Source organism: Acipenser ruthenus, chromosome 3 (genome assembly GCF_902713425.1).
Source record: "Acipenser ruthenus chromosome 3, fAciRut3.2 maternal haplotype, whole genome shotgun sequence".
Classification (NCBI taxonomy): Eukaryota; Metazoa; Chordata; class Actinopteri; order Acipenseriformes; family Acipenseridae; genus Acipenser; species Acipenser ruthenus.
The window spans coordinates 8936607-8960989 of NC_081191.1; the positions used below are offsets into that span (position 1 = coordinate 8936607).

At 39.0% G+C, this 24383-nt stretch overlaps 1 protein-coding gene across 2 annotated transcripts in view; it reads left to right on the plus strand.

The window, feature by feature from the left end:
• The window catches only part of LOC131709374 (D-ribitol-5-phosphate cytidylyltransferase-like), a 48578-nt gene that overhangs the window by 14571 nt on the left and 9624 nt on the right, over window positions 1-24383 (plus strand). Inside the window, exon 3 of one of the 2 annotated variants that reach the window (XM_059011894.1) lies at window positions 5157-5223. The exons of the other annotated variant lie outside the window; for it this stretch is intronic. Within the exon in view, the coding sequence (XP_058867877.1) occupies window positions 5157-5207 (51 nt within the window). The 3' untranslated portion in view covers window positions 5208-5223. Of the gene's footprint in view, window positions 1-5156; window positions 5224-24383 lie in introns of those variants that run through there. 2 annotated transcript variants of the gene reach the window in all.

The following is a 24383-nucleotide window of genomic DNA, read 5'->3' on the forward strand; positions in this document are numbered from 1 at the left end:
GAAAAACTAATCACTTCTAAATCTTTTGTAGTCATTTTTGTATTACTTTAGTATAAATACATGTTAATTTGGATTCATATGTTGTTTTTTTCTGACTATGTGAACGAAGAGACACAAATTCGCCCGTTTTCTCATTGGAAATAGGTCAATTTCAAAATATCACTGTCCTGGTCACAAAAGCAAAGTTTGTGGGGAATAATAGCCATTTTCTATACTTTTGAGGCATAAGTAATTAGGAAATAACACTTACTACCCAGGAACAAAAATTGTGTTACATAGTGTTATTATTATTATTATACCATTGTATCTATGTATTCAAATATGTTACATTCAATAACATTTAAGAAAATAATAAAACAATTCCTCACAGTTGCAGGCAGAAACCCCTATTTCCTTCTGTTTTTTTTTTTTTATTTTTATTGTACAATACCTATTACATTTGGTTTAGATCCACAGTTTACTGTAAACGGTACTGAATAAAATACCATTATTCTTAAAATCAATCAGTGTGATAACCTTTTCTTGTTTGGCTTTTACAAGTGGAATTCTATAGATATGTTTATTCACTGGTCCAGTACGGAAATGTGTGTAGATACTAAAAAAGTGCATTTCCAGTGTACCTTGACAAGTACACTACAAAGAATTCAATTGTGTAAAGGAAACCTGAAAGCTGTGAGTCAATAAATTGCTGATTATTCCTGCCAGAAATGATGAAGTAAGTCATGGATATACAAAAGCACTAGGGTGAAAAGCTAAAGCGTATCCATACTTAAACTAACAAAAAAAAAAAAAAATTGGCTGAATGGAAATACAAAGTAATCTGGAATGCAGACAACCAGGCACCATATTCTGTTGGATGTTTCCTTAAAACAAAAGCCAGAAGTACTTTTTCAGTTATCTGGTTATTGTTTCATAGAATATGTGTCAAGAGTTTTGAAATGGACAAAATGTTATGTATTAAAAGACTGTAACACAAGAAAAACAGAATCACTTCGTACTACAGTGCACTATCCCATCATTGTGATTGAATCCCAATCTGGTGCCATATGTACAGTAAGAGCTGTGGAAATAATACTTTTTTTTATAGGAACTAGTGTATTTATTCTCGTGCCCTCATCTCCTGGAAACCTCTTTGTGCATTGTCAGTTATTATATTCATATTTTGTATAATAGCCTGGAATCAACTGTTGTTGCTTCTGTTGAGGCTGCGGAATGAAATGCATCATTGAAGCCCATATGTGCATATCAAATTAATAAGCTTAATCCTTTGCTCCAATGTTAACGTCACTATGTGATGAAGTGCTGAATGCTCTAAGGCCTCAAACACACAGCTGTATATCTGCTTATAATTAATTAAACACATAATAGATACAATACTTATGGGCTTCAGCAGCGCACCCTATGGATATTTCACAGACATGTCACAGCTAAGCTTGACTATAGTATGTTTTCTTTTATCTAATCAATACCTTTTACATCTAATCAAGTGGTGAAAGCCAGTATACAAGGCATACAGAATACCCTTGTTGATAACATGCATTCATAAAATGTACCAATATTTTAAATTTCTGTAAGCTATTCGTCAATGTGTGTCACTTAGTTAATTAAAATCAACTAAGGGGTCACAAATGGAGATTAGATAAAGGGGCATTCAGAACAGAAAATAGGAGGCAGTTTTTTTACACAGATAATTGTGAGGGTCTGGAACCAACTTCCCTGTAATGTTGTTGAAGCTGACACCATGGGATCCTTCAAGAAGCTGCTTGATGAGATTCTAGGATGAATAAGCTACTAACAACCAAACAAGCAAGATGGGCCGAATGGCCTCCTCTCGTTTGTAAACTTTCTTATGTTCTTATGTTCTAAGTCTGAGCTGGAGAGATAGCTCGAGGAAATGCACACAGATTCAAAAAGCAGGAGCCTATGTCGATTCCTTCAGACATCCCACCTATCAATCCACCAAAATACCAAATAGAAGACTGTGCACCTAAGTGGAAATAAGTAGAGCAAGCTGTGAAAAAGGCAAGGGCCTCATCATCTCCTGGGCCTAATGGAGTTCTGTACAGAGTGTACAAGCGTGTCCCTGGTGTTCTACGAATCCTGTGGAAATTGATGAAAGTAGCATGGGAAAAACAGGTTGTACCAAGAGCATGGCGCCGAGCAGGTGGGGTCTTTATACCCAAAGAAAAAGATTCTACGAGTATCGGTTAGTTTCGCTCTATTTCCCCGTTGAACGTGGAAGGCAAGATTTTCTTCAGCATTGTTGCTCAGAGATTGTCAACTTACTTATTGAAGAACTGCTTCATTGACACTTCAGTACAGAAAGCCGGTATTCCAGGTTTCCCAGGATGCTTAGAGCACATCAGTGTGATCTGGCAGCAAATTCAAACAGCTAAAAAGGAGAGGAAGGAGCTCCATGTGACGTTCCTGGATTTAGCTAATGCATATGGTTCAATACCACATGAGCTTCTTTGGGCAGCATTTGATTTTTTCAGTGTACTGAGGACAATAACAAACTTAGTGAAAGCCTACTTCTGAGATTTGCAATTTTGTTTTTCAGCTTCAGAATTCACCACTACATGGCAATGTGTAGAAATTGGAATAATGGTAGGATGCACCATTTCTCCACTGGCTTTTATCATGGCAATGGAAGTAATTATTATGTAAAATTGGTAGTGGGAGGAGAACGCTTGGCTTCTGGAATGCGACTGCCACCAATACATGGATGACATGACAATCATGACTAAAACAGTAGCCTGCACTAATCGGTTATTGGGCAAACTAATCAATCACATTGAATGGGCACAAACGCAATTCATGATGGGGTATGATGGGGACCTAAAGGACACAGTTTGTGTGGGAGAAGTGAGACAACAAGCAGTGCAAGGGTTGAAGAATATAGACAGCAGTACTTTACTGGGCAAACTTAAACTCTGATACTTTCAGTTTGGTCTACTGCCAAATGGGCGGCAAAGAAAGCTGAGGAAGATGCAAAGGCTGCCCTTCGTATCAGTGATATCATGGGGCAATACAGCATGGAAGAGGAGGCCTTGGTCTCAGTTCAGCTCCTCCTACATGGCACAAAGCAGCCCCAGCTCAACGGAGGAAGCTGGTAGTCAACGAGGTGCAAAAGCAAGAGGAGAGGATGATGTGCGTAAAGGCAGTTTCCCAGGCCAAGCAGGGAGAATGGACGAGATGGGAGAGTGTGGAACAACGCAAGATCGGCTGGCAAAACCTATGGAAGGTCAACATATGATCAGGTCAACATATGATGTTCTCCCATCACCACAGAACCTTAATCTGTGGGTATGAGAGGATCCGTGGTGTCCTTTGTGTTCATCGCTAGCTACATTAAGATCTATGTGTTCCTATGTGTGGTTGCTGCTAATACGTTCTAAGGACCTGCCACTGTTAATTAGAGGTTGAGTATTCGAGACTTTTATTCTTTGTATATTTGAATATCTTATTTGAAATTCCCACCTAGTATACATGCTTTCTCCTGTTACTAATCATTAAAGAAAAAAAATGTGCAAATAATGAAATGCAGTATACACTGCCACAAATATAGAGTCTATATTATAATTAGTGCTTCTGATTTTTGTTTTTTATTAATTTAATTTTTCGTTTTTTATTTTTTGCTAATTTCGGGTTTTATGTAAATTGTTTTTGTTCGGGGCTATCGCTTTTTATATACTGTATGAAATTATTGTTTTCGGTTACTTTCCAAAATACTGGTGCTTTTTTTTCTGTCAAAATATGTATAGTAACTTGACAGTACTTGCACACTTAAGTTGTACCTTCTTTCCTGTGCTGTCTTCCACAACGAAATCCACGGCACATTCTTCTGGGGTTTTTGTGTGAAGGCATTTTTGTACATTTCGCCACAATTTGCAATTCTGTTTTAAATCCCCCGTATCTTAACTGTAATACAACTTTAAATCCTGCGAACCAGCCTCCATTCCTAATTGTAATCTTGTTTTAAATCTGGCAAGCGGAGTCTCCAGTTGAAATGTAGGAATGTGCTGCCACTCAGTAGTTGGGGTGGGTTTAACATATTCAGAACAAATCAATGACAAGTCACAAAGGAAGGACATTGCCCAGCTGCACTGGGAATGGTAGTTTGATTTTTTTTGTAGTCGTAGTCGTAGTTGTAGTCGTAGTGTGTTTTTTTTGTTTTTTTTTTAATGGCAAAAGGGTGGTCAACATGAATTGAGTAACAGTTTCCACTATTTTCCGGCTTTTTATTAGCTATTCATGATTTGCACCTGATGTCACAAGTCACATGCCAGCAGCTTGTCGGTCATTTTGGACGTCAAAAACCTTCAGACGGCATATTGACAGCCTGTTTACCAGTGTTTTAAAAAACTAAAATAGAAAAAAGATTGTATGTACTCTTACTATATTGTGATTATCGAACTGTACATGTATATATTTTAGTTAAAGTTGCTTTTATCAGAACTGAAGTTATTGTATATTTTATCTGCTCTTACTGTATTGTGAAATATGTATATTTTGTGACAACTGTAAGTCGCCCTGGGTAAGGGCGTCTGCTAAGAAAATTAATAATAATAATAAAAACAACAACAACAACAAAACGCAACGGTAATTAAATGAAGTCCTGTACCTGTATGTTTCACAGACCACAAGAAACAAATTGAAACACTCTCGTTTATATGTATTTATTATTATTACTACACAAGTAATCTACCACGTGTAAATTAATCCAGTTATTTTATAATTCAGTTAAATGCAGTGCAATCTTCTACATGTTTATTTACTTATTTATTTGTAAGTAATTTCACTCTTCATAACTCACACACACAGATAAACCAATAACAGAAACGTTGAACTTGAAAGGAGATTATAATTATTTTTTATTTGCCATCTGAATGCATACTCAGCAACTTTTGTCACTCTGCCGTGCATTTGCTCTCAATAAACAAGGGGGCACCATTTTTTCCAGGGGCACCATTTTTCACAGTCGCCCTGGAATATTTGGTGCCCCCTCTGTAAATCAAGCAGGAGCTTTCCAAAAAATACCAAACTTATACTGTTATTGTGTCTCTCTCTCACCTGCATACTCAACAACATGTGTCACTCTGGTGTGCATTTGCATGCGTGTGTGTGATATATTTAAAAAGCTAATTTATTTTCAGGTCATATATCCATTTTCTTGGATCCACTGGGAGAGTCCAAAGAAAAAGTGAGGAAGTGCCTTGAGACAACAAGGTAAATCTTTCATTTTGCCTTTAATGACATTGCTATTTTGAGACTCTAGCAATCTGTAATAATAATATAGCTGAGTTCCCAAACAGAATAATAAAAATGTATGTTTTGTCAATGTTACTTTTGGAGCATCACAAAAGTATACATTGTCTGCATGTAAGAGCATTTTCATAGACTTAATATTAACATAATACTACTAAAATTGTACAGGTGTATAGTATGACAAGGTGTGGTATTGCAGGGTAAGTATGGAAGGGCAGGGTTGGTATGGCTGGGGAGAGTTTAAATGCTAGAAAATAATAAAGAAATAACTTTTAGATCTTATTGCAGGGTGTGTTTGGGGTGGTAGTTATGGCATGTTAGGGTAGAAATGGTGGTTTTGTGTGTAGGTTATGGTAGGTATAAAGTTCATAATTTTGAAATTGAACATTGAAATGTTGGTAGGTACTTCCTACAGTATGACATTTTGATAATAGCACAAGCTATAAAAGCAATAGCAAACCTTGGTATTGTGTGTCCAGAAACTTTGTTTACCCAAAAAGAGTGACTTTTTGTGTGACTTTTTTGTTTGTTTTTGCCAAAAGGAAAAAAAAGATATAATGAAAGACATGATTATCCAGAAGACCTTTCCTATTTTTACATGCAGACTAATAAATTAACAAATACTAATCTTGTCCTCGGGGCCTTCGTGAGAACAAAAGGGTGCCAAATTTCAAGATGGAGTTGTGAAACTGTCTCCCACCCAATACAGTCAGACTGCACATCATGTGGTGTTTTTGTTTGTAACGTCTGCATACAGTACAGCTACTATATCAGTTCTTCAATGATTATTTAAATACAGCCACACTGGGTGACATTAAATGGTTTCTTTAAGTAATATAAAATAAACTATCCACATAACGTGTACCAGTTTATGATTAAAAAAATAAATTAAAAAACCCTCTATTTTCTCAGTTTGCAGAGGATGTTCTTGAAGGCAGACAGAGCAACTTTTCCCCCCGAAGGGAGTCCATTGCCATTATCCGAATGGAAATGGCGATCAACCTTCTAAGGGAATCAGGTATATAGGGTAATAGTACAGTATGAGAAAGTTAATACTGATGGCACCCATGATGCATTTGCAATATTCTAAGCTCTTTCTACTGCACAGATTAATTTGGGACCTGGTTCATGAAGCTGCCTTTAATAAGTTAGTTTTAGCTCAAATTCTCACAATTGACAATACAGTAATAGTTCAGTGTGCTTGTTAAATCTAGCCAGGTTTATTGCATTAAAATTGATCACTTAATTGTACTTTTTTGGGTGAGCAGCAGCGTTGCCATGTTAATCTTGTATTGTCCATGGTACAGTATAGTGATGTTTCATGATAAAAAGAAAATAATGTGCAGCTAAACATTTAAAATGATTGGTAAATACATACATGAACAACAAACTACTTAATCTACAGTAGTGAAACAGTCTGGTGGTGGGGTTTCTAACTATTTCTAACTTACATGTGAGACTGCAATGTCTGGGGGCCACTAAGAAGTTGCTGTTGTCAGGAATGAGTGTTTACCGAAGAATGAATAGTTGATACAGTCTTGAATATTTAAAGAAAGACAAATGGACTTATGATGGATTTACGCATTTATATATGGGAGGGGGATGATCAATTAGAGAACAGGTAAGAGTACCTGAGATGTGCCTATTTGTGCACGTTCTCAAATATGCGCCCAAATATGATTATTCCACAGATGATCTGAGCAGTCTTTGCCTGTTTTGTGGAGAGCAGGACACTCTGGGGGATGCACTGTCACAAGATGAATGGGTAATTTAGTAGTGAACACTTGTATTTTTAAACTTTTTCAACTGCAACTCCAAACATCTTCGACTCAAAATTATAAATAAATAAATAACTTTAGTACATGTTTTCTAAAAGTGTATGCAAATGAAATGTACATGGTTTCCATACTTGGTAACGATTTCCTTATTAAACTCTCTACGCTACATTAGTTTTTCTACACCCTCTACTTTCCTTTGTATTTTTCAGATTCACCTTTTTTGTGTAGCATGCACAATGTGAGGACACACAAATGCCGGCGCAACTGGGCCAGCCACGCTAGAACCGTGCCCCCGCCAATAAAATTGCTGTTAATATTGTATTAGTTCAATGATTCTTCTTTTAACTCCTACTAAATAGTGGGGCAAAATACATGCTTAGGTTTCTAGATTTTTATGGTAAGGAGGGTGAAAATAAAAAAGGGGGGGAGTTTTTGTTGCAATCCTTTTTGTTATGTTGTACTGTTTGCTCCTCCAATAAAAACATTTGATCACAAAAACGTTGTTGAGTATGCAGGTGAGAGAGAGACACAATAACAGTATAAGTTTGGTATTTTTTGGAAAGCTCCTGCTTGATTTACAGAGGGGGCACCAAATATTCCAGGGCAACTGTGAAAAATGGTGCCCCTGGAAAAAACTGTGCCCCCTTGTTTATTGAGAGCAAATGCACAGCAGAGTGACAAAAGTTGCTGAGTATGCATTCAGATGGCAAATAAAAAATAATTATAATCTCCTTTCAAGTTCAACGTTTCTATTGGTTTATCTGTGTGTGTGACAGTTGTGAAGAGTGAAATTACTTACAAATAAATAAGTAAATAAACATTTAGAAGATTGTACTGCATTTAACTGAACTATAAAATTACTGGATTAATTTACACGTGGTAGATTACTTGTGTAGTAATAATAATAAATACATATAAACGAGAGTGTTTCAATTTGTTTATTGTGGTCTGTGAAACATACAGGTACAATTTGTCACAAGACTTCATTTAATTACCGTTGCGTTTTGCTGTTGTTGTTGTTTTTATTATTATTATTATTATTATTATTATTATTATTATTATTATTATTAATAATAATTTTCTCAGCAGACGCCCTTACCAGGGCGACTTACAGTTGTCACAAAATATACATTTCACAATACTGTAAGAGCAGATAAAATATACACTCACTTCAGTCCTGATAAAAATAACTTTAACTAAAATATATACATGTACAGTTCGATAATCACAATATAGTAAGAGTACATACAATACTTCCGTCCTAATAAGAGTAAGTTTAACTAGCTAATTTATACACATTTCAAGAAACACAATATATGGTTGTTGTTGTTACTGTATTTAAACAATCTATTCTGGATGTAGAATTGCCGAAATCACAAGTTTACACAAACATCTTCCGTCCAAATAAAATAAACTTGTTCCCATTTTAGTGGATTACAATGACAAACTAGAGTTACTAGCAACTATAAAGGCTTCCAAGCAGTTATCGTGAAATTTAAGCGAATTGGTTAGCGCACTATGTACAACATTTTTCACAGCTGTGGTACTTACAATTCATGAGAAGATTTTAGAAAATTGCTCAATTTTCATTAAATCCAAGATGGCTGTCACACCATGTGACCAAAGGCCGTCATATTGACCATGGCACAACATCCCATAGTCCTCTACATCCGTGTCAAATTTCGTACATTTCGCGGCCATGTTTTGTAACGAAAAAGCGTGGATTTTACAAATGGTAGAAAGGACCTGGTCATGAACATGCGTGCCAATTTAAGTGTCGATTGACGTTGCGGTTTAAGAAAAGAAGATTGTTGAATATTTGGCGCCAATCCAGCGTGGCAGCCAAAGTAATTGTTCAATCGACCTCGATTGAACGTATGGTTTTTATAGGCCATTGCTGCACTATCTGCTGCCATTGTCATAGTTCCTCCTTAAGTTGTTTTTAACGGCAAGAGTTTTGAAAAATTCCAAAAATTTCCACGAGATCCAAGATGGCGGTCGAACCATGTGACTTTTTCATTTGGGAAAGCCAGTCTGGTTGTTCAGCCATAGGCATCTACTTATGTATGCGTTTTCATAACTCTGTGATGTGGTTTGGGAATAATAATAATAATAATAATAATAATAATAATAATAATAATAATAATAATAATAACAATAACAATAGGCTTCCCCAGCCTTTGGCTTGGAAGCCTAATTACGCGCTTTGCGCCGTGAGCGAGGAATCACATGCTCCCGTTGGCAGATAGCAAGGTTTGTTGCAAGCGCATGCGCACATCCATCGGGGACACATGAATCCTAGGGGGCATTGAATTCGTCGTAACACCTGTATTCAAAATTGCAGAATATAGTGGTCGATAAGGCCCTAATGTCATAGTTAACTTGCAAATGAAAATGCACAAAACAACTAAAGATAACAGATAAAAAAAGACATAGTATCATAGCCTGGACGTCGCGGGTTCGAGTCCAGGCTATTCCACAGCTGACCGTGGACGGGAGCTTCCAGGGGGCGGCGCTCAATTGGCCGAGCGTCACCCGGGGGGAGGGAGGGTTAGGTCGGCCAGGGTGTCTTCGGCTCACCGCGCACCAGCGACCCCTGTAGTCTGGCCGGGCGCCTGCGGGCTTGCCTGTAAGCTGCCCAGAGCTGCGTTGTCCTCCGACGCTGTAGCTCTGAGGCGGCTGCACCGTGAGATCACAGTGTGTAAAGAAGCGGGTGGCTGACGGCACACGCTTCGGAGGACAGTGTGTGTTCATCTTCGCCCCTCCCGAGTGCGCAGGGGTGGTAGCGGTGAGCTGAGCATAATAAAATAATTGGGCATTTCAAATTGGGGAGAAAATAATAAAAACTAATGGGCAATGACTAAATTATTAAAAAAAAAAAAAAAAAAAAAGACATAGTATCTAAAACAATTTAATCATTAACTGTTACGTTACTGTAGCTTGTCTCTTCGCTTTGTTTTGGCTGCATTTTCGTCAGGTGAAACTAGAGGAAGCGCTGTATAACTGCACAGGGGTCTCACTATTTACCACAAAAAATAAATAAATAAATAAAAACGCACACAAAAATAAACGCAAATAGTAAAATATAAAGCAAAATACAGTAATATACAACAAATATATAATTAAAGATAAAGATAAAATATAAAGCAATTGCCACTGCATGCATATCCATGAGCATTCAAGACTGTGGCGTGGTTTGGTAGCGGGTAGATTTATTGTCTCGGACTGTGACGGATATTAAAATAAATTGTAACATTGAAGAGATGTCTTTTAAAACTAGTGACGGAGTAGGAAATCGCGTGTGACGGGTAAGTGCATTCATTTGTTACATAAATCATGGGGATTGATTTTATTCGTAATACAAGGGCGGTAAAACATGACACGTGTTATATGGGTAACGGATATCCGAGTGCTGACTGTACGCAAGTCATTTGCATACTGTTTAAAAAAACTAAACAATGTTTTAGAATTATCTGGGGACATAAGAAAACAGTTTCTACAGTGTATTATAAACTAGGTAGTGAAGTCCTGAGGAAATTTTGAGTTATGATTTTAATGTAACCAAGCGACTTCCAGTGATGTTTCCCACACATTATCTCGGTTAGATATGATCTGAAACATACAGATTCGATCCAGGAAGCTATTGTGTGCGAGGAACCTTGGATATAGTTTAAGAATGAAATAGAATGATCAATTATGTCAAACTCCTTAATTAGGTCCAAAAACATTAAAGGCAAATATGTTTTTGAAGCAGCCATATGTAATGATGTTATCAGTAAATTCTGAGAAAACAGAGGTGGAATGCTGAAGGGAACTCAGGGGAATTCATGATTAGTATATGGCAGGCATATGTCATGTAACTCCTAATTTTTACCACACAGAAAGCTGATATTCAGAGATAAGATCATATCTGTACAGTAGTCTTAAAAAGGTATATATATGTAGGTTTTTTTTTATTTTTTGTTCAGTTGGGGGGGGGGGGGGGGTTATCGGTTTTTATTATTATTTGGCAAAATCAGTTATTTTCGGTTATTAAAAATGAACACCACTCAAACACATCAATTTTCAGTTTCTATGATACATTGAATGTACGTTTAACTAATACATTAATACATATACCAACATTAACTTACTGTGTTGAAGTGAGGATGTCCACATTAGAATTCCAGCAATGTAGGACAACCGGGTGCATTTTGAATCCGAGAATTGTGATAACAGGATTTATTTACATATCAACACACTGAATAGCTCACGTGACACAACCAGCAATGGCAGCACATGGAGCACATACAGCACAGTGTAAGAAAGCCTTAGGCAGTTGCTATGCACAAGAACAACTTTAATATGCATTTGTAGAAGCATCTTTACAGCTGTTTTATATTTACAATCACTAAACTTCAAGCCCTATATACAATATGTGATATAAAGTATGTAATAATGTTACAGGTTAAAGACAACATTTTCTGAGGTAAACGGAAGATGTGCTGTTTTGAAGGCAAAGGGTGGTCACACCAAATATGGATTTGATTTAGATTTTTCTTCTGTTCACTCACTTTGCATTTAGTTAATTGATAAATATAGTCTATTAACATGTCTATTTTTGAAAGCATTCTTACTTTACAGAATTTTTTCACACCTGCCTAAAACTTTTGCAAAGTACTGTATATATATATATATATATATATATATATATATATATATATATATATATATATATATATATATATATATACACACACACTGAGTGTACAAAACATCAGGAACACCTTCCTAATATTGAGTTGCACCCCCTTTTGCCCTCAGAACAGCCTCAATTCGTCGGGGCATGGACTCTACAAGGTGTCGAATGCGTTCCACAGGGATGCTGGCCCATGTTGACTCCAATGCTTCCCACAGTTCTGTCAAGTTGGCTGGTAGTGGATCTCTATTCCGAATAGCTTGTTCCATCTCATCCCACAGATGCTCAATTGGATTGAGATCTGGTGACTGGGCAGGCCACTGCAGTAAGCTGAATTCACTGTCATGTTCGTGGAACCATTCCTGGACAATCCTAGCTTTGTGGCATGGGGCATTATCCTACTGAAAAAAATCCATTAGCAGATGGATACACTGCTGCCATGAAGGGATGCACCTGATTTGCAATGATGTTCAGATATTCTGTGGCATTCAAACGTTGCTCCACTTTTATCAAGGGGCCCAATGTGTGCCACACCTCACACCATCACTCCACCACCATGAGCCTGCAATGTTGACATGCGGCATGATGGATGCATGTACTCATGTGGTTTTCTCCATACCATATTCCTCCCATCAGCGTGAAACAGCAGGAACCAGGATTCATTAGACCAGGCAATGTTTTTCCAATCCTCCAGTGTCCAGTGTTTTCGTTCCTTAACCCACTGCAACCGCAGTTTCTTGTGTTTTGCTGAAAGAAGTGGAACTCTGTTAGGTCGTCGGCTGCCATACCCCATTTGTGTCAAGGTACGACGAGTTATGCATTCTTTTATGGGTCTTTCAGCACCAATGTTGTACTGGACTGTCAGTTGACTAACTGTAGCCCGTCTGTTGCTCTGCACAATTTGTGTCAGCCTCCATTGGCCTCTTTCATCAATGAGCCGTTTTCGACCACTGGCCTGCCGTTGGCTGGATGTCCTTTGGGTGATGGACCATCCTTGATACACGGGAAACTGTTGAGCATGAAAAACCCAGCAGCGTTGCAGTTCTTGACACACTCAAACAGGTGCGCCTGGCACCTGCTACCATACCCCGTTCAAAGGCACTTACTGTAAATCCTTTGTCTTGCCCATTTACCCTCTGAATGGCACACATACACAATCCATGTCTCAATTGTGTCAAGGCATAAAAATCCTTCTTTAACCTGTCCCCCCTTCATCTACACTGATTGAAGTGGATTTAACAGGTTACATCAATAAGGGCTCATAGCTTTCACCTGGATTCACCTCGTCAGTCTATTTCATGGAAAGAGCAGGTGTTCCTAATGTTTTGTACACTCAGTGTATATATACCATATATTGTTTTAACCTCAGATTCAATCCAAGGCTGATTGTGCAGTGTACATTTGAAAAATAGCAATAGTATCATTTTTAAAGTAAGATATTGATTAATAGAAAAGGCCATTTGGCCCATCAATGTTTGTTCCTTGGGGGGTGTGTGTAATTTTTCAATGTTCCCAGTGTTTTAGATCTTACTATGTCAGGCTATTCCATGCATTTATAACTCTTTGTTTAAAAAGGTGCTTCCATCCTTCTCTTCTAAACTTTACTTTTACTCAGCTTCCTGTTCTTCTCACTCAATTTGAAGTACCGGTAATGTCTTAGGTTAACTTTATCTATACCATTTATGATTTTAAAGACTTCAGTCAAGTCTCCTCTTTCCCTTATTTTTTCTAGGATGAAGAGATGTAATTATTTTAACGTGTCTTCATAGCTCATGTCATTAAGTCCTGGGATCAGCCTAGTTGCCCTTCTCTGTACCTTCTCGAGTTTAATGATTGAGTCTTTTTAGTAGTAAGGTGACCAAAACTGCAGACAGTATTCTAGGTGGGGTCTAACTAGGGCATTGTATAATCTTAGCATAACCTCTCTGCGCTAACATTCTATTTGCCTTTTTAATTGCCTCACCATATTGGCGAGATACTTTTAATGATGACTCCACTATAACCCCGAGATCCTTTTCAAAGTCCTCATCCCCTATTTCCATACCATTCATTTAGTCATATAACCTGTATTATTATGACCAATAGGCAATACTTTACATTTCTTAACATTAAAATTAATTTGGCACAAGTTGCCCAGTTACAGAGAAGGTCCACATCCCTTTGAATTAGCTGAGCTGCGATTTTAGAGTCCACTACTCCCCCAACTTTTGGTATCATCTGCACATTTAACAATCTTGCAATGTGTATCTTGGTTCAAGTCATTTACATAAATGAGGAACAGTAAGGGTCCAAGTACAGACCCTTGTGACACCTCATTAAATATATACTTTTTTAACCAGTTCTGTATCCATTTACATGTCCTCCTCTGTATTCCTGCTGATTTTAATTTACGTATAAGTGTTTCATTTGTCAAAGGCTTTTTGAAAATGTAGATGAATTAAATCATAAGCATTGCCATCATCTACATTAGCTGTAACATCCTCAAAAAAGTCAAGTAGGTTAGTTACGCATGACATCCCTCTTCTAAATCCATGCTGACTATCCCCAATAATATTGTTTCTGTATAAATTGTCTTCAAGCTTACCTTTTAATATTAATTCCATTATTTTGCATGTTACGGAAGTTAAACTAATAGGTCTATAATTACCTGGGTCTGTCTTAGCCCCCTTTTTAAATAATGGCACAACATTTGCAAGCTTCCAGTCTTCAGGGACCTCACCTGTTTTTATAAAACTACTCATGATAGTAGCCAGTGGTCTACATATTTCTACCCTTGTTTCCTTAAGCACCCTTGGATAAATCTCATCTGGGCTCGGTGATTTGTTATTTTTTAGCACCTGTAGCTTATTTAATACCTCTGCTTCACTGATTCTGAAATCTTTAAGACCTGTGTGTGCAAACAGGCGGCTCTGGCGGCATATTATAAACAAACAAACAAACATAGCAACATCGCTGGTGTTAAAAGTAGGTTTCCTTTCAAGTACGAAATGTGACCATTACGAATGGGTATTTACCTCCGAAAGACCCAAAACCTGAATAAAATATAACAAAGCTTCTTGCAGAGCCTGTGATGCAGTCATGGCCCGCCCCCGAGGGCATAAAATGACAGCGCTCACAGACCTCACAGCACCATTTTTCCTTTCAAGACTGACTTGAGGAGGAGCCTTTTGTTAATTATTGTGTTTTACATAATTTATGCGATAATTTATTTATGCTGTAATCATTTTTTGTTAGAATTAATTACACATATATTGTGCACTACAGTCTGTTGCTTTTTATGTCCTGCAGCGGCATTGTGCCCAGTAGGTAGACTGACTTTGTGTTCTTCCCCCAGGCTGCAATAGCTCCAGCTGGAGTTATTTTATTCTCGTTTTGGCTTTGTTTGTATAATAAAGTAATTGTTATTAGTGTATTTTGCGTGAGAGAAATATTTTTCTTTTATCATTGTGTTTTTCTGTTTTCACAGAGACTAAACACAGGCTTCTCTGCATTGCGTGCTGCTGCACACGTGTAGTGAGAGCAGATGCTGGGCTACAGCAGCGCTGAGCAGGACCAAGAGGCTGTTTAGGTTGTGGTTGATTGCACTCTCTACGAGGGCTGTTAGTTCATTCTAACAAGCAGGCTTCCCTCAGTCTGAGTGGTTTACCCAGTTGCTTGAGAAACATCTCTGCCATAGCTCTACATATCGCTCTGCGTTCCTCACTCCTGCACAGAGCTCTTCCCCATCAATCTCTGTTACAGAGGTGGCTGCGTCCTCCCCCCTTGGCTCTGTGCCAAGGGACAGCGGACAACGCACCTGGGAAAGTAGCCCGCGCAGGAAGCCGTCTTTAATGTCTTCCTCATCCTCCTCTGCCTTTCCTTCTCCAAGGAAAAGGAGGAAGAAGAGACACCATTCTACGCGATCGGTGGACTCAGAGCAGATGGAGAAGCTCTGGGCAGCAGTTTCCCAACAAGGAACGGTGCTCACAGAGTTACTGCATGAGCATATGGCAGTGCCTGCCCCACCTGTCCCCTTGGAGTCCCAGGGGGCTACGAGCACAGATTGGCAGCTGAATGTTATGCTGTCCATTGCCGCCTCTGAGGAGGTGGGCAAACAGGAGCTGGTGTTCCCGTCTGAGGACGTGGAGTCAGACAGCACATCCCCTGCGGTTAACTCTCCCTGTCGGCAGAGCTTCTTCCACTGATCAAAAGGGCCACTGCAGTCTTGCAAGTGCCCTGGCCTAGGGAAGATGAGACAAGGCAGACCATCTTTGATGATGAGCCTACCACCTCTCCCATTTCCCCCCCAGTGCATCCAGACTTTCTTTTTGAGATCCAGTCATCCTGGGGTCACCCGGCTACAGTTTCACAGTCTATGGACACCCTATATAGGATGCACAATGCTAAGAAGCTGGGCCTGGCCCAATTTCTGCCGGTAGAGGCTTCAATTGCCACGCTAGTTAGGTGCCTAATTTAACACTCCTGTCCAGGTATGCTATCTGCTCCAACAAATCGTGCCGCGTCTCGAGATTATCCTCAAGTGTTAATAAGAACCTGCTCCATCTGTCAAAATTGAATGGGCAGGCTGTAGGTAGAAACCTAGCTGCGCTGGTAGCTGCACACAGGCAGCTTTGGCTTTCCCAGGCACGCATGCCTGATGGGGACAAAGCACCACTGTTGGATGCCCCTATTACACCATGGCATACCTTTGGTCCTGCGGTGGACAAGATGCTGCAGCGCGGGAATCCACAAAGGAGCTGGTGCGCTTGCTTCCCAAGCAACCACCCTCAGTGTGCAAACCAGCAGCAATCTGGTGCCCTAGGCCCCATCAGCCTCCTAAGATTATTTGTTTATTTAGCAGACGCCTTTATCCAAGGCGACTTACAGAGACTAGGGTGTGTGAACTATGCATCAGCTGCAGAGTCACTTACAATTACGTCTCATCTGAAAGACAGAGCACAAGGAGGTTAAGTGACTTGCTCAGGGTCACACAATGAGTCAGTGGCTGAGCCGGGATTTGAACCGGGGACCTCCTGGTTACAAGCCTTTTTCTTTAACCACTGGACCACACAGCCAGACTGGTCCAGCCAGCTGCACCTGCTGCCAGAGGTGGTGTTCAGAACCGGTGGTGTCTCAGGAGGTAGCAGCTCTGCTGCAAAAACGGGCTATTCGGATGATAGACATCCTCCAGTTGGAGGAAGGGTTCTACTCCAGGCACTCCCAAGCGGGATGGTTGCCTCAGACCAGTCCTCGACCTCAGACAGGTCAACCCGTATTTGAGTAGAAGGAGGTTCAAAATGTTGACGATGTAACAGCTGTTGCAGTCAATCAGACCAGGCGACTGGTTCACCACTGTGGACCTCAAGTCTATTTCCACATCCCCATAAAATCAGCACACAGGAAGTACCTGCAGTTCGCCTTTCAGGGAAAGGTGCCCCGCAAAAGGGATATCATGCGCCAGCCTCATGACCTCCAGTCGACAAGACGGGGGAACCAATAATTGTGTTACAGGCTGTCCTGTGCCTGTGGCAAGGTTTACTCTATACAGTAATTGCCCCTTGATAATGAAACAGCAGCATTACAATCAAAATGCATTAATTCAAACCTTTCGACCTGGAGACAAGGTAATGCTGCTGCTTCCCTCCTCAGAATCAAAACTATGCGCTAAATGGCAGGGGCCATATGAAGTGATTCGGGCTATAGGAAAGGTGAATTATGAAATTAGACAGCCCGATCCCCGTAATGAAAAATAAATTTATCATATCAATTTATTAAAGCCCTGGCAGGCAAGGGAGACCTTATTTATAGCCCCAGGCAATATAGAGGATGATTTGGGCCCCGAGCTAGAGACCTCTAGCACAAAGGACATTTCGATGGGGGAACAGTTACGTAAGGGATAAACCACGGTAAGTGTTGAATCGGTAAAATAATTCACCGTTTCGAGTGCCGTTAGGCCGTTGTGTTTTGTGTTTAGTGTTGGTGTGTAAAACTGGACTTTTTGGTTACGGGTCAAACCCGGGGAATTACAAATACCGAGTGATACACGCCGCTATATCACTCCAACATTATTTTTTACAGATGTTTGCCATAAGGCTCTGGACATTATTAATTAAATCAATAAACACCCTTGCACCTGGAAATCATTGTCTGTCTGTTTTATATTCGTTCTGCACTGCACTCACCTGTATTCACTCACCACTTTGCCACAAGGACATACTTTTTAAGTTGGATGTGTATATATTTGTATTATACATAAAATACCCAAAAGATACATTAACAGCTTAATTACAAGCTGAACTAACTGTTAATACATACTGTGAGATTATTATTCAAAAGTGGAATTCCATTGTGTGATTCTGAGTACACGATATTTTGTATTTATAACAGCGTAAAATGATTTCACATAGCATGTACCCACTTGACTTTGCAGTCTTATCTCAGCATATCTCTCAGAAGGAAGTAGTTTATTTCTCCTCATTTACTCCTGCAACTCATTATATGTTGTTCACCTCTTGTGGTTATCCATATCTACTAAGTTTGTGTTTCAAGAGTGATTGTATAACATTGTGTTTCTCTGTAACATCAAAAGGATCTTGTTACCTCCAAAGGTATTTAAAATAAATAAATAAATTGGGTGGGGGGTAATAGTAGTAATAATCGTTGTCTAACTAGTAAGTTAAATAATCTCGAACAGTAATGTCATTGCTTGGTTTCAAATGTGCATATATTTAGTAGATTTGTTTATCTTCACATGCTGTTCTGCTGAGCCCTGAGTGATTGTTGGTGGTCTTAAAATTGGCTAAGCATTTCCAGTTGAGGAAGTGGAAACCAGAATAAATTACACTGTGCTGTAGATAATTGAAGGAAGTTTCGCTAACACTTCACATAATTACTGGGAACATAACTTTGATTACTTAATAAAGACATCCATACAGTGCTCTCAGTCTTAACATGTACACTGAGCTAATTCCCATTCTTTTAAATTTGGCACTCGTCAATAAAAGAGTGTTCTCACTTTCTTTTTTACATTCTAATTCTTCAAAATCAAAAAGACATGTATGTACAGTACATTTATAACAGTTTGGCAGTGTTAAATGATTTTTTTGTTCATAAACTATGTAACGCAAACACCACTATAATTACCAGTTGGAATTAATTAGGGACTGCATGTGTCTGTACCTGTTAAAAAAGAATACAAGAATGTGTCTTGTTGTCCAAATTACAGATGTAGTAATGTTTTTTAATCTCCTGTCAACCACTCAAAACTGACACACAGCAGTTATTGTAAAAAAAAAAACATTAAAGAGCAATTGTTGTAAGGCTACAAAACAAATATACTGTATGTATGGACCTTTTAAGTCTTTTTTCTTTTTGTTTTTCAATGTTTACATCCTGACACTATTTACAGTTTCATATTTTAGATTATTTTATACAACATTCTCTTTTTTGTTTAACTCTTCTCAAATCAAATATACATTTTAAACAATGATCTTGTTGCGACTGCCCCAACAGAACTATAATGATGCAACTGTTGTTTTAAGATTTTATTTCCGCCAGCCAAAGCACACTGTCACTTAAAGTGTTTTTGCAGATGCTGACTCAGTACAACCGTACACTTCCTTGGTTTATCAGGAACTCACGGGGCATCTGGGAATTTAATTGAATAGAGTTTATAGTTTTTTTTTTGTTTTTTTTTTTATCAGCTCCAAAGTGCGCTTTGATGTATGGAACATTAAAAAATGTAGAACATTTGCTTCTTTTTTATTTTTTTTTAATAAAATGTCAACACACACACACAAAAATAATCTGTCAGCCCTGAAATACTGAATACTCAAATAGGGACCAAGCAAATGAGATGTTTAAGGAGGGTGGGCTTTTATGTTGCTTACACAACGGTCATTGGAAGCCACACCCCTGTACTATATAGTACAGAACATACACAAGTTTCAAAGCCCTTTAATAAAACAATTCTGCAAAATCGCAGTTACCTGTGAACATGTGATTTGAAACCAATACATGTCTCCCAATCCTCTGCTCTAGCCACTAGGGTTGCTAGCCACTATTGCTAAAGCTTAGTTTGTTTTTCATTTTGCTATGTCTTTGTAGATTACTGCATTGTAGTATAACATTTCTCTTGTTTATTCAGTAGTTGATTGATCCTTTTCACTTAATTCTAAATAAGATTATCTTTGAAGTTATTGCATCATAGGCACAAAATTTATTTTAAAATCAGATTGTGTGGAAAAAATGGTTATTTCAAAAGCCCCAATCACACCTAAGTGACCTGTTTTTAAGGGCACAAAAGCATTTACTGAAATTTCATATTTTCTCCATACTAGACTTGGGTTACAATGCACCTATTACATTTCAATGAAGGTGCCTGGCCAGTCACAGGGGTCTCTGGTGTTTGGTTAGCCAAGGACTCCCCAGCTGACCTAACCCCTACCCCGCCTGAGCAGCACTTGGCCAATTGTGCGCTGCTCGGGTGGGGTAGGGGTTACCTGGGGACTGACGTTGCCAGGATGCTTAATACTTCTGACCAAAGATACAACTTTTGAAACGATCTTGGTTGTTTTTCTTAATTTTTACCCAAGGGTAGTTCAAATGAATAAATGCAGATTTTGTTTGAAGATTTGTAGGGTGCCATCTCCAGAGGTCGCTTTTACGCAGAATGTTGCATTATATAAGCAGGACATTTTAATAAAACACAAAATAATAACAGCAGTGCGTTTCTAAAACGCAGATGTAAAAGACAACATTTCCCCTTTTCATCCCTATCCAATAATTTTGTTTATATTACAAAGTAGTTTTATGCAATGCAACATGCAAAAATGGTTCCACTGCTCCCTGCATCCTGTGGAGGTCTCAGTATCCCATATACCACTGCGCATGTCCCTGGTATTAGAGTGACTCAGTAGTCTGTATCAGAGCATCTTACCTGTTGACACTCTCAGGCAAGAATTTGGACAAGTAAAACACATGCAAGACCATGGATGAGGCCTGCAGGGTTTTTATTAAGAACTATTCCGACATCTTTCCTGCTTTCGCAAAACTTGCAGCAATTGCAATTACGATGCTTGTATGTATACCAGCAGAACAGGGTTTAGGTGTCAGAACAGAGTGCAGACCAGCAAACACTCTCGTTTATGTGAGGATCACCTAAAACATGACAATTTCAATGGAAGGTCCTGAGAATTATTAAGACTTTGATTTGGAAAGAGCGCGAGTCATTTTGGTCTTGGGTGCTAAAAGGAACATTTAAAGAACCTTTAAACAGCAAAACTGTAAACCGTTATGATGTTGACAGCTACCCGCAGAGACATTGGTACATGTTCCACAGCACTGATTTTTATGTTGTGAACGAGGGATTTTCAAAAGAACATGCTTCATGGTGAACTTGTTTATGCCTATTTCTACTACCATTATTTATACTGTGTACTGTTTTGCATGTTAACTTCATTAATCTGATGCAATATGTAAAAATGCAGATGTTCTGGTTGAAAATGCAGATTCTGAGATGGTATGCTTTTTACAAATGCTAATTTTTTAAGGTTAGCGCGACCTCTGCATCTCATTAAATGGTCACACAAATTAGTTGTGTTACCGGAATATCCCAAACATTACTTTCTTTACTTTTCTTTCTTGCCGTCTTACTTTAGAAAATAATTGCCAAACATTGAAAGGCATTGTAGCCCAGTCGATACAGTATTTGTAATTCTAACACGGGGCTCTTAACTTGCTCTGTTACTTTGAAGACTCCTGCACAGATCCAATCCCATCGGTAAACACTCACAGTGGACTGGGAAAGGGGGAGAAGGTGAGCTGAATTGCATGCAAATTCAGTGAGTCAGACCTGAGGGGAGCAGAGATGCTCTGCAGCTTAATGCAAAAAATAATTGCAGATTTCCAAATTTAATAAAAAACAAAAGCTTTCCTTTGTGTAAACCCTTTACATAAAAACATGCACAGGCTTGACTATCGATAGTTGTCAAACAATACGATGCATCGATAAATCAATGCATTGCCTTAGCCTTACAAAAAATATCCTTTTGGTTCCTGGTTCTTGAGTAGTCATGGCAAAACAAATAAATAGGCAAAGCAACAAAACTCTGGATCATTCACAATGAAGGCAAACGTCATAAAATAGCGGTATAACGGAGTTAGTTATCCCCCCTCTTATAATGGAGTCCCAAACCTGTGTGTATACTGTATGAGGCAGGGTGACAGTTCCCCTATACTTAACTAAATATGCATGGTCTTAGGTGAAGCTTGTTTCTAGCTGCCCCCTCCCCCTTTTGAAATGAAAAGACCATTGATTTTAGATGTATGTATTTATACTTATTGTATGTTGTGTAATTGATTATGTGCCTAGTTTCTCCTGTAACATTTGTTAAAATTGAAACACGATTGTGAGTACCTCAAATACATGCATACTGTTATACAAAATAAAAATAAATCAACACACCTCATGTGATTCCTGCCTGGCTGACTTGTGTCTGCTATCACACTGGTGCATATACAATAGCTATAAAAGGGTCCACATTCCTGTTATATAAACAGGATGGTTATGAGGGAAAGGAATGTGCCACTTTTGAAGGATATTGACTCAACATTTTCATGGTAGAATGCAAATTCAACAACATTTTGTTTGACAATTCACAGATGCATTGGCTTGCAACCCATTCTTACATTTTAGTAATCAGCACACAGAACAGTATCTTAGCTTTAAAAGAAAACAGGAACCCTTTATTATTTGCTGTATTAAAACTTGAGCCAAATGTACACAAAGAAAAACATATTTTTAATAAAAGGACATGTACAAAATTACAAAGTTCTGGATCATGTTCAAAGCATTCATATTATATTTTTTATATAATTTTATATTACTTTAATCAATGAACGACTGCAATCGCTCTAGCCAAATTTTTGGACCAAAACATTAGTAGTCATGGTGGAAAATCCTTGTCATATGAGTTTGGAAACTGGATTTTATTAGTAAGCATTTAAGAACATAGTGGCCATGTTAGATTTCTAGAAGTCCTTATTGTAATTATCTGAACATTGGCTAGGCTTTAGAACCACCACTGCAAACATCAGTTTTGATCTGCTAGCACTGTACTATTTATTTAAATGTATTTGAAGAACTGATGAACTACTGACTGTTGTTGCCAGCTTCAGGCAGTCAAGATCAATGTTTGCAAATTAATATATGAATTAAATGTGTGTGATTCAGTTTCTAATGGATTATATGATTTGTAAAATAGAATTAAACAGTGAGACACTGCATTCTATTATTGCATTTTAATCAATCATATAGTTATTTATTTTGTCTTGGATGAAAGACACTGTAATTACCAAACAGAAACTGGGATAAAGCCAACATACAGTATGAACCTGTGTAAGATTGTTTTGTTTTTTAAGATTATGCTACTTGATCCAAAGTCTCTGATGCATCCATCTGCAGGGTGAACCTCCTACTGAAATCGGGACTGCATAGCACTGGCTTGCTACACATCCTTCACTTCAAAGCGAGAAAGGCCCTCTGACACGGCTCCGTCCACTGGACCGTATTTGGGGCAACCTTCCGGGTGAGGTCCGTCAACAGAGCAACGAGCGTGGCGAAGTTCAGGAAGAACTTCCTATAGTAGCCCGCTAATTCCAAGAGGGAGCGCACATGGGTTTTAGTTGTAGGAATCGGCCAGTCAGCCAAGGCTTTCACCTTTGCAATCAGCGGTCTCATCTGGCCGCTCCCTACTCGATACCTCACATATTCCAACTCACTCTTCCCAATTGCATACTTCTTTGGGTTAGCAGTGAGCCCAGCCTCCTGCAAGGATTTCAGGACTGCTGCTACCTTACACAGAGCCCAATCCTCACTGTGGATGACCATGTCATCAATCTAAGCAGCGGCATATTGCTGGTGGGGTCGCAAAATGCAATCCATCATCCGATGGAAAGTGGCTGGTGCTTAATGCAACCCAAAGGGCATGGTATTAAACTGGTATAGTCCGCCGGGAGTCTCAAATGCTGTCTTCTCTCGGGATTCTGGTGTCAGGGGTATCTGCCAGTACCCCTTCATTAAATCCAGTGTCGTCATAAAGTGAGTCATGCCTAGACACTCCAGCAGTTCATCTACCCAGGGCATGGGATAAGCATCGAACTTCGATTTTTCATTGACTCTCTTGAAGTCAATGCAAAACCGGGTCGATCCATCTGGCTTATCCGGTATACGGTACAGCCTCTGGTGAACTTGCACCCCCGGCTCTACAGCAATGTGATGATGGGCTACTCGAGTCTGCCAATCTGTACCGACTCTGTTTTCACCAAAGCACAAAGATCAGGCCCCAGGTCTGTGACCTCATTTGCTTGTGCCACTAACAGGACCTCCTGTTGCAACCAGGGAAGATCTCATAGTCCACCATTCCAACCCATTATGTAACCTGAAAAAGTCCTTGCCACTTCGCCAGTAATTTAGACTCCAAACTAGATAATAATAGAAGAACTTTATCTCCCGGCTGAAACGTGCACTACCGGGCCACCCTGTTGTATTGGCTGTCCTGTCTGTGCTGAGTTTTCTGCAAATTGTCATGCGCCTATCGACCAAGCGACTCAAGACATTTGTGCAGGTCCAACACATACCGGACAGTATTGGTCGAATTATCCTTCTGCTCCTCCCATTC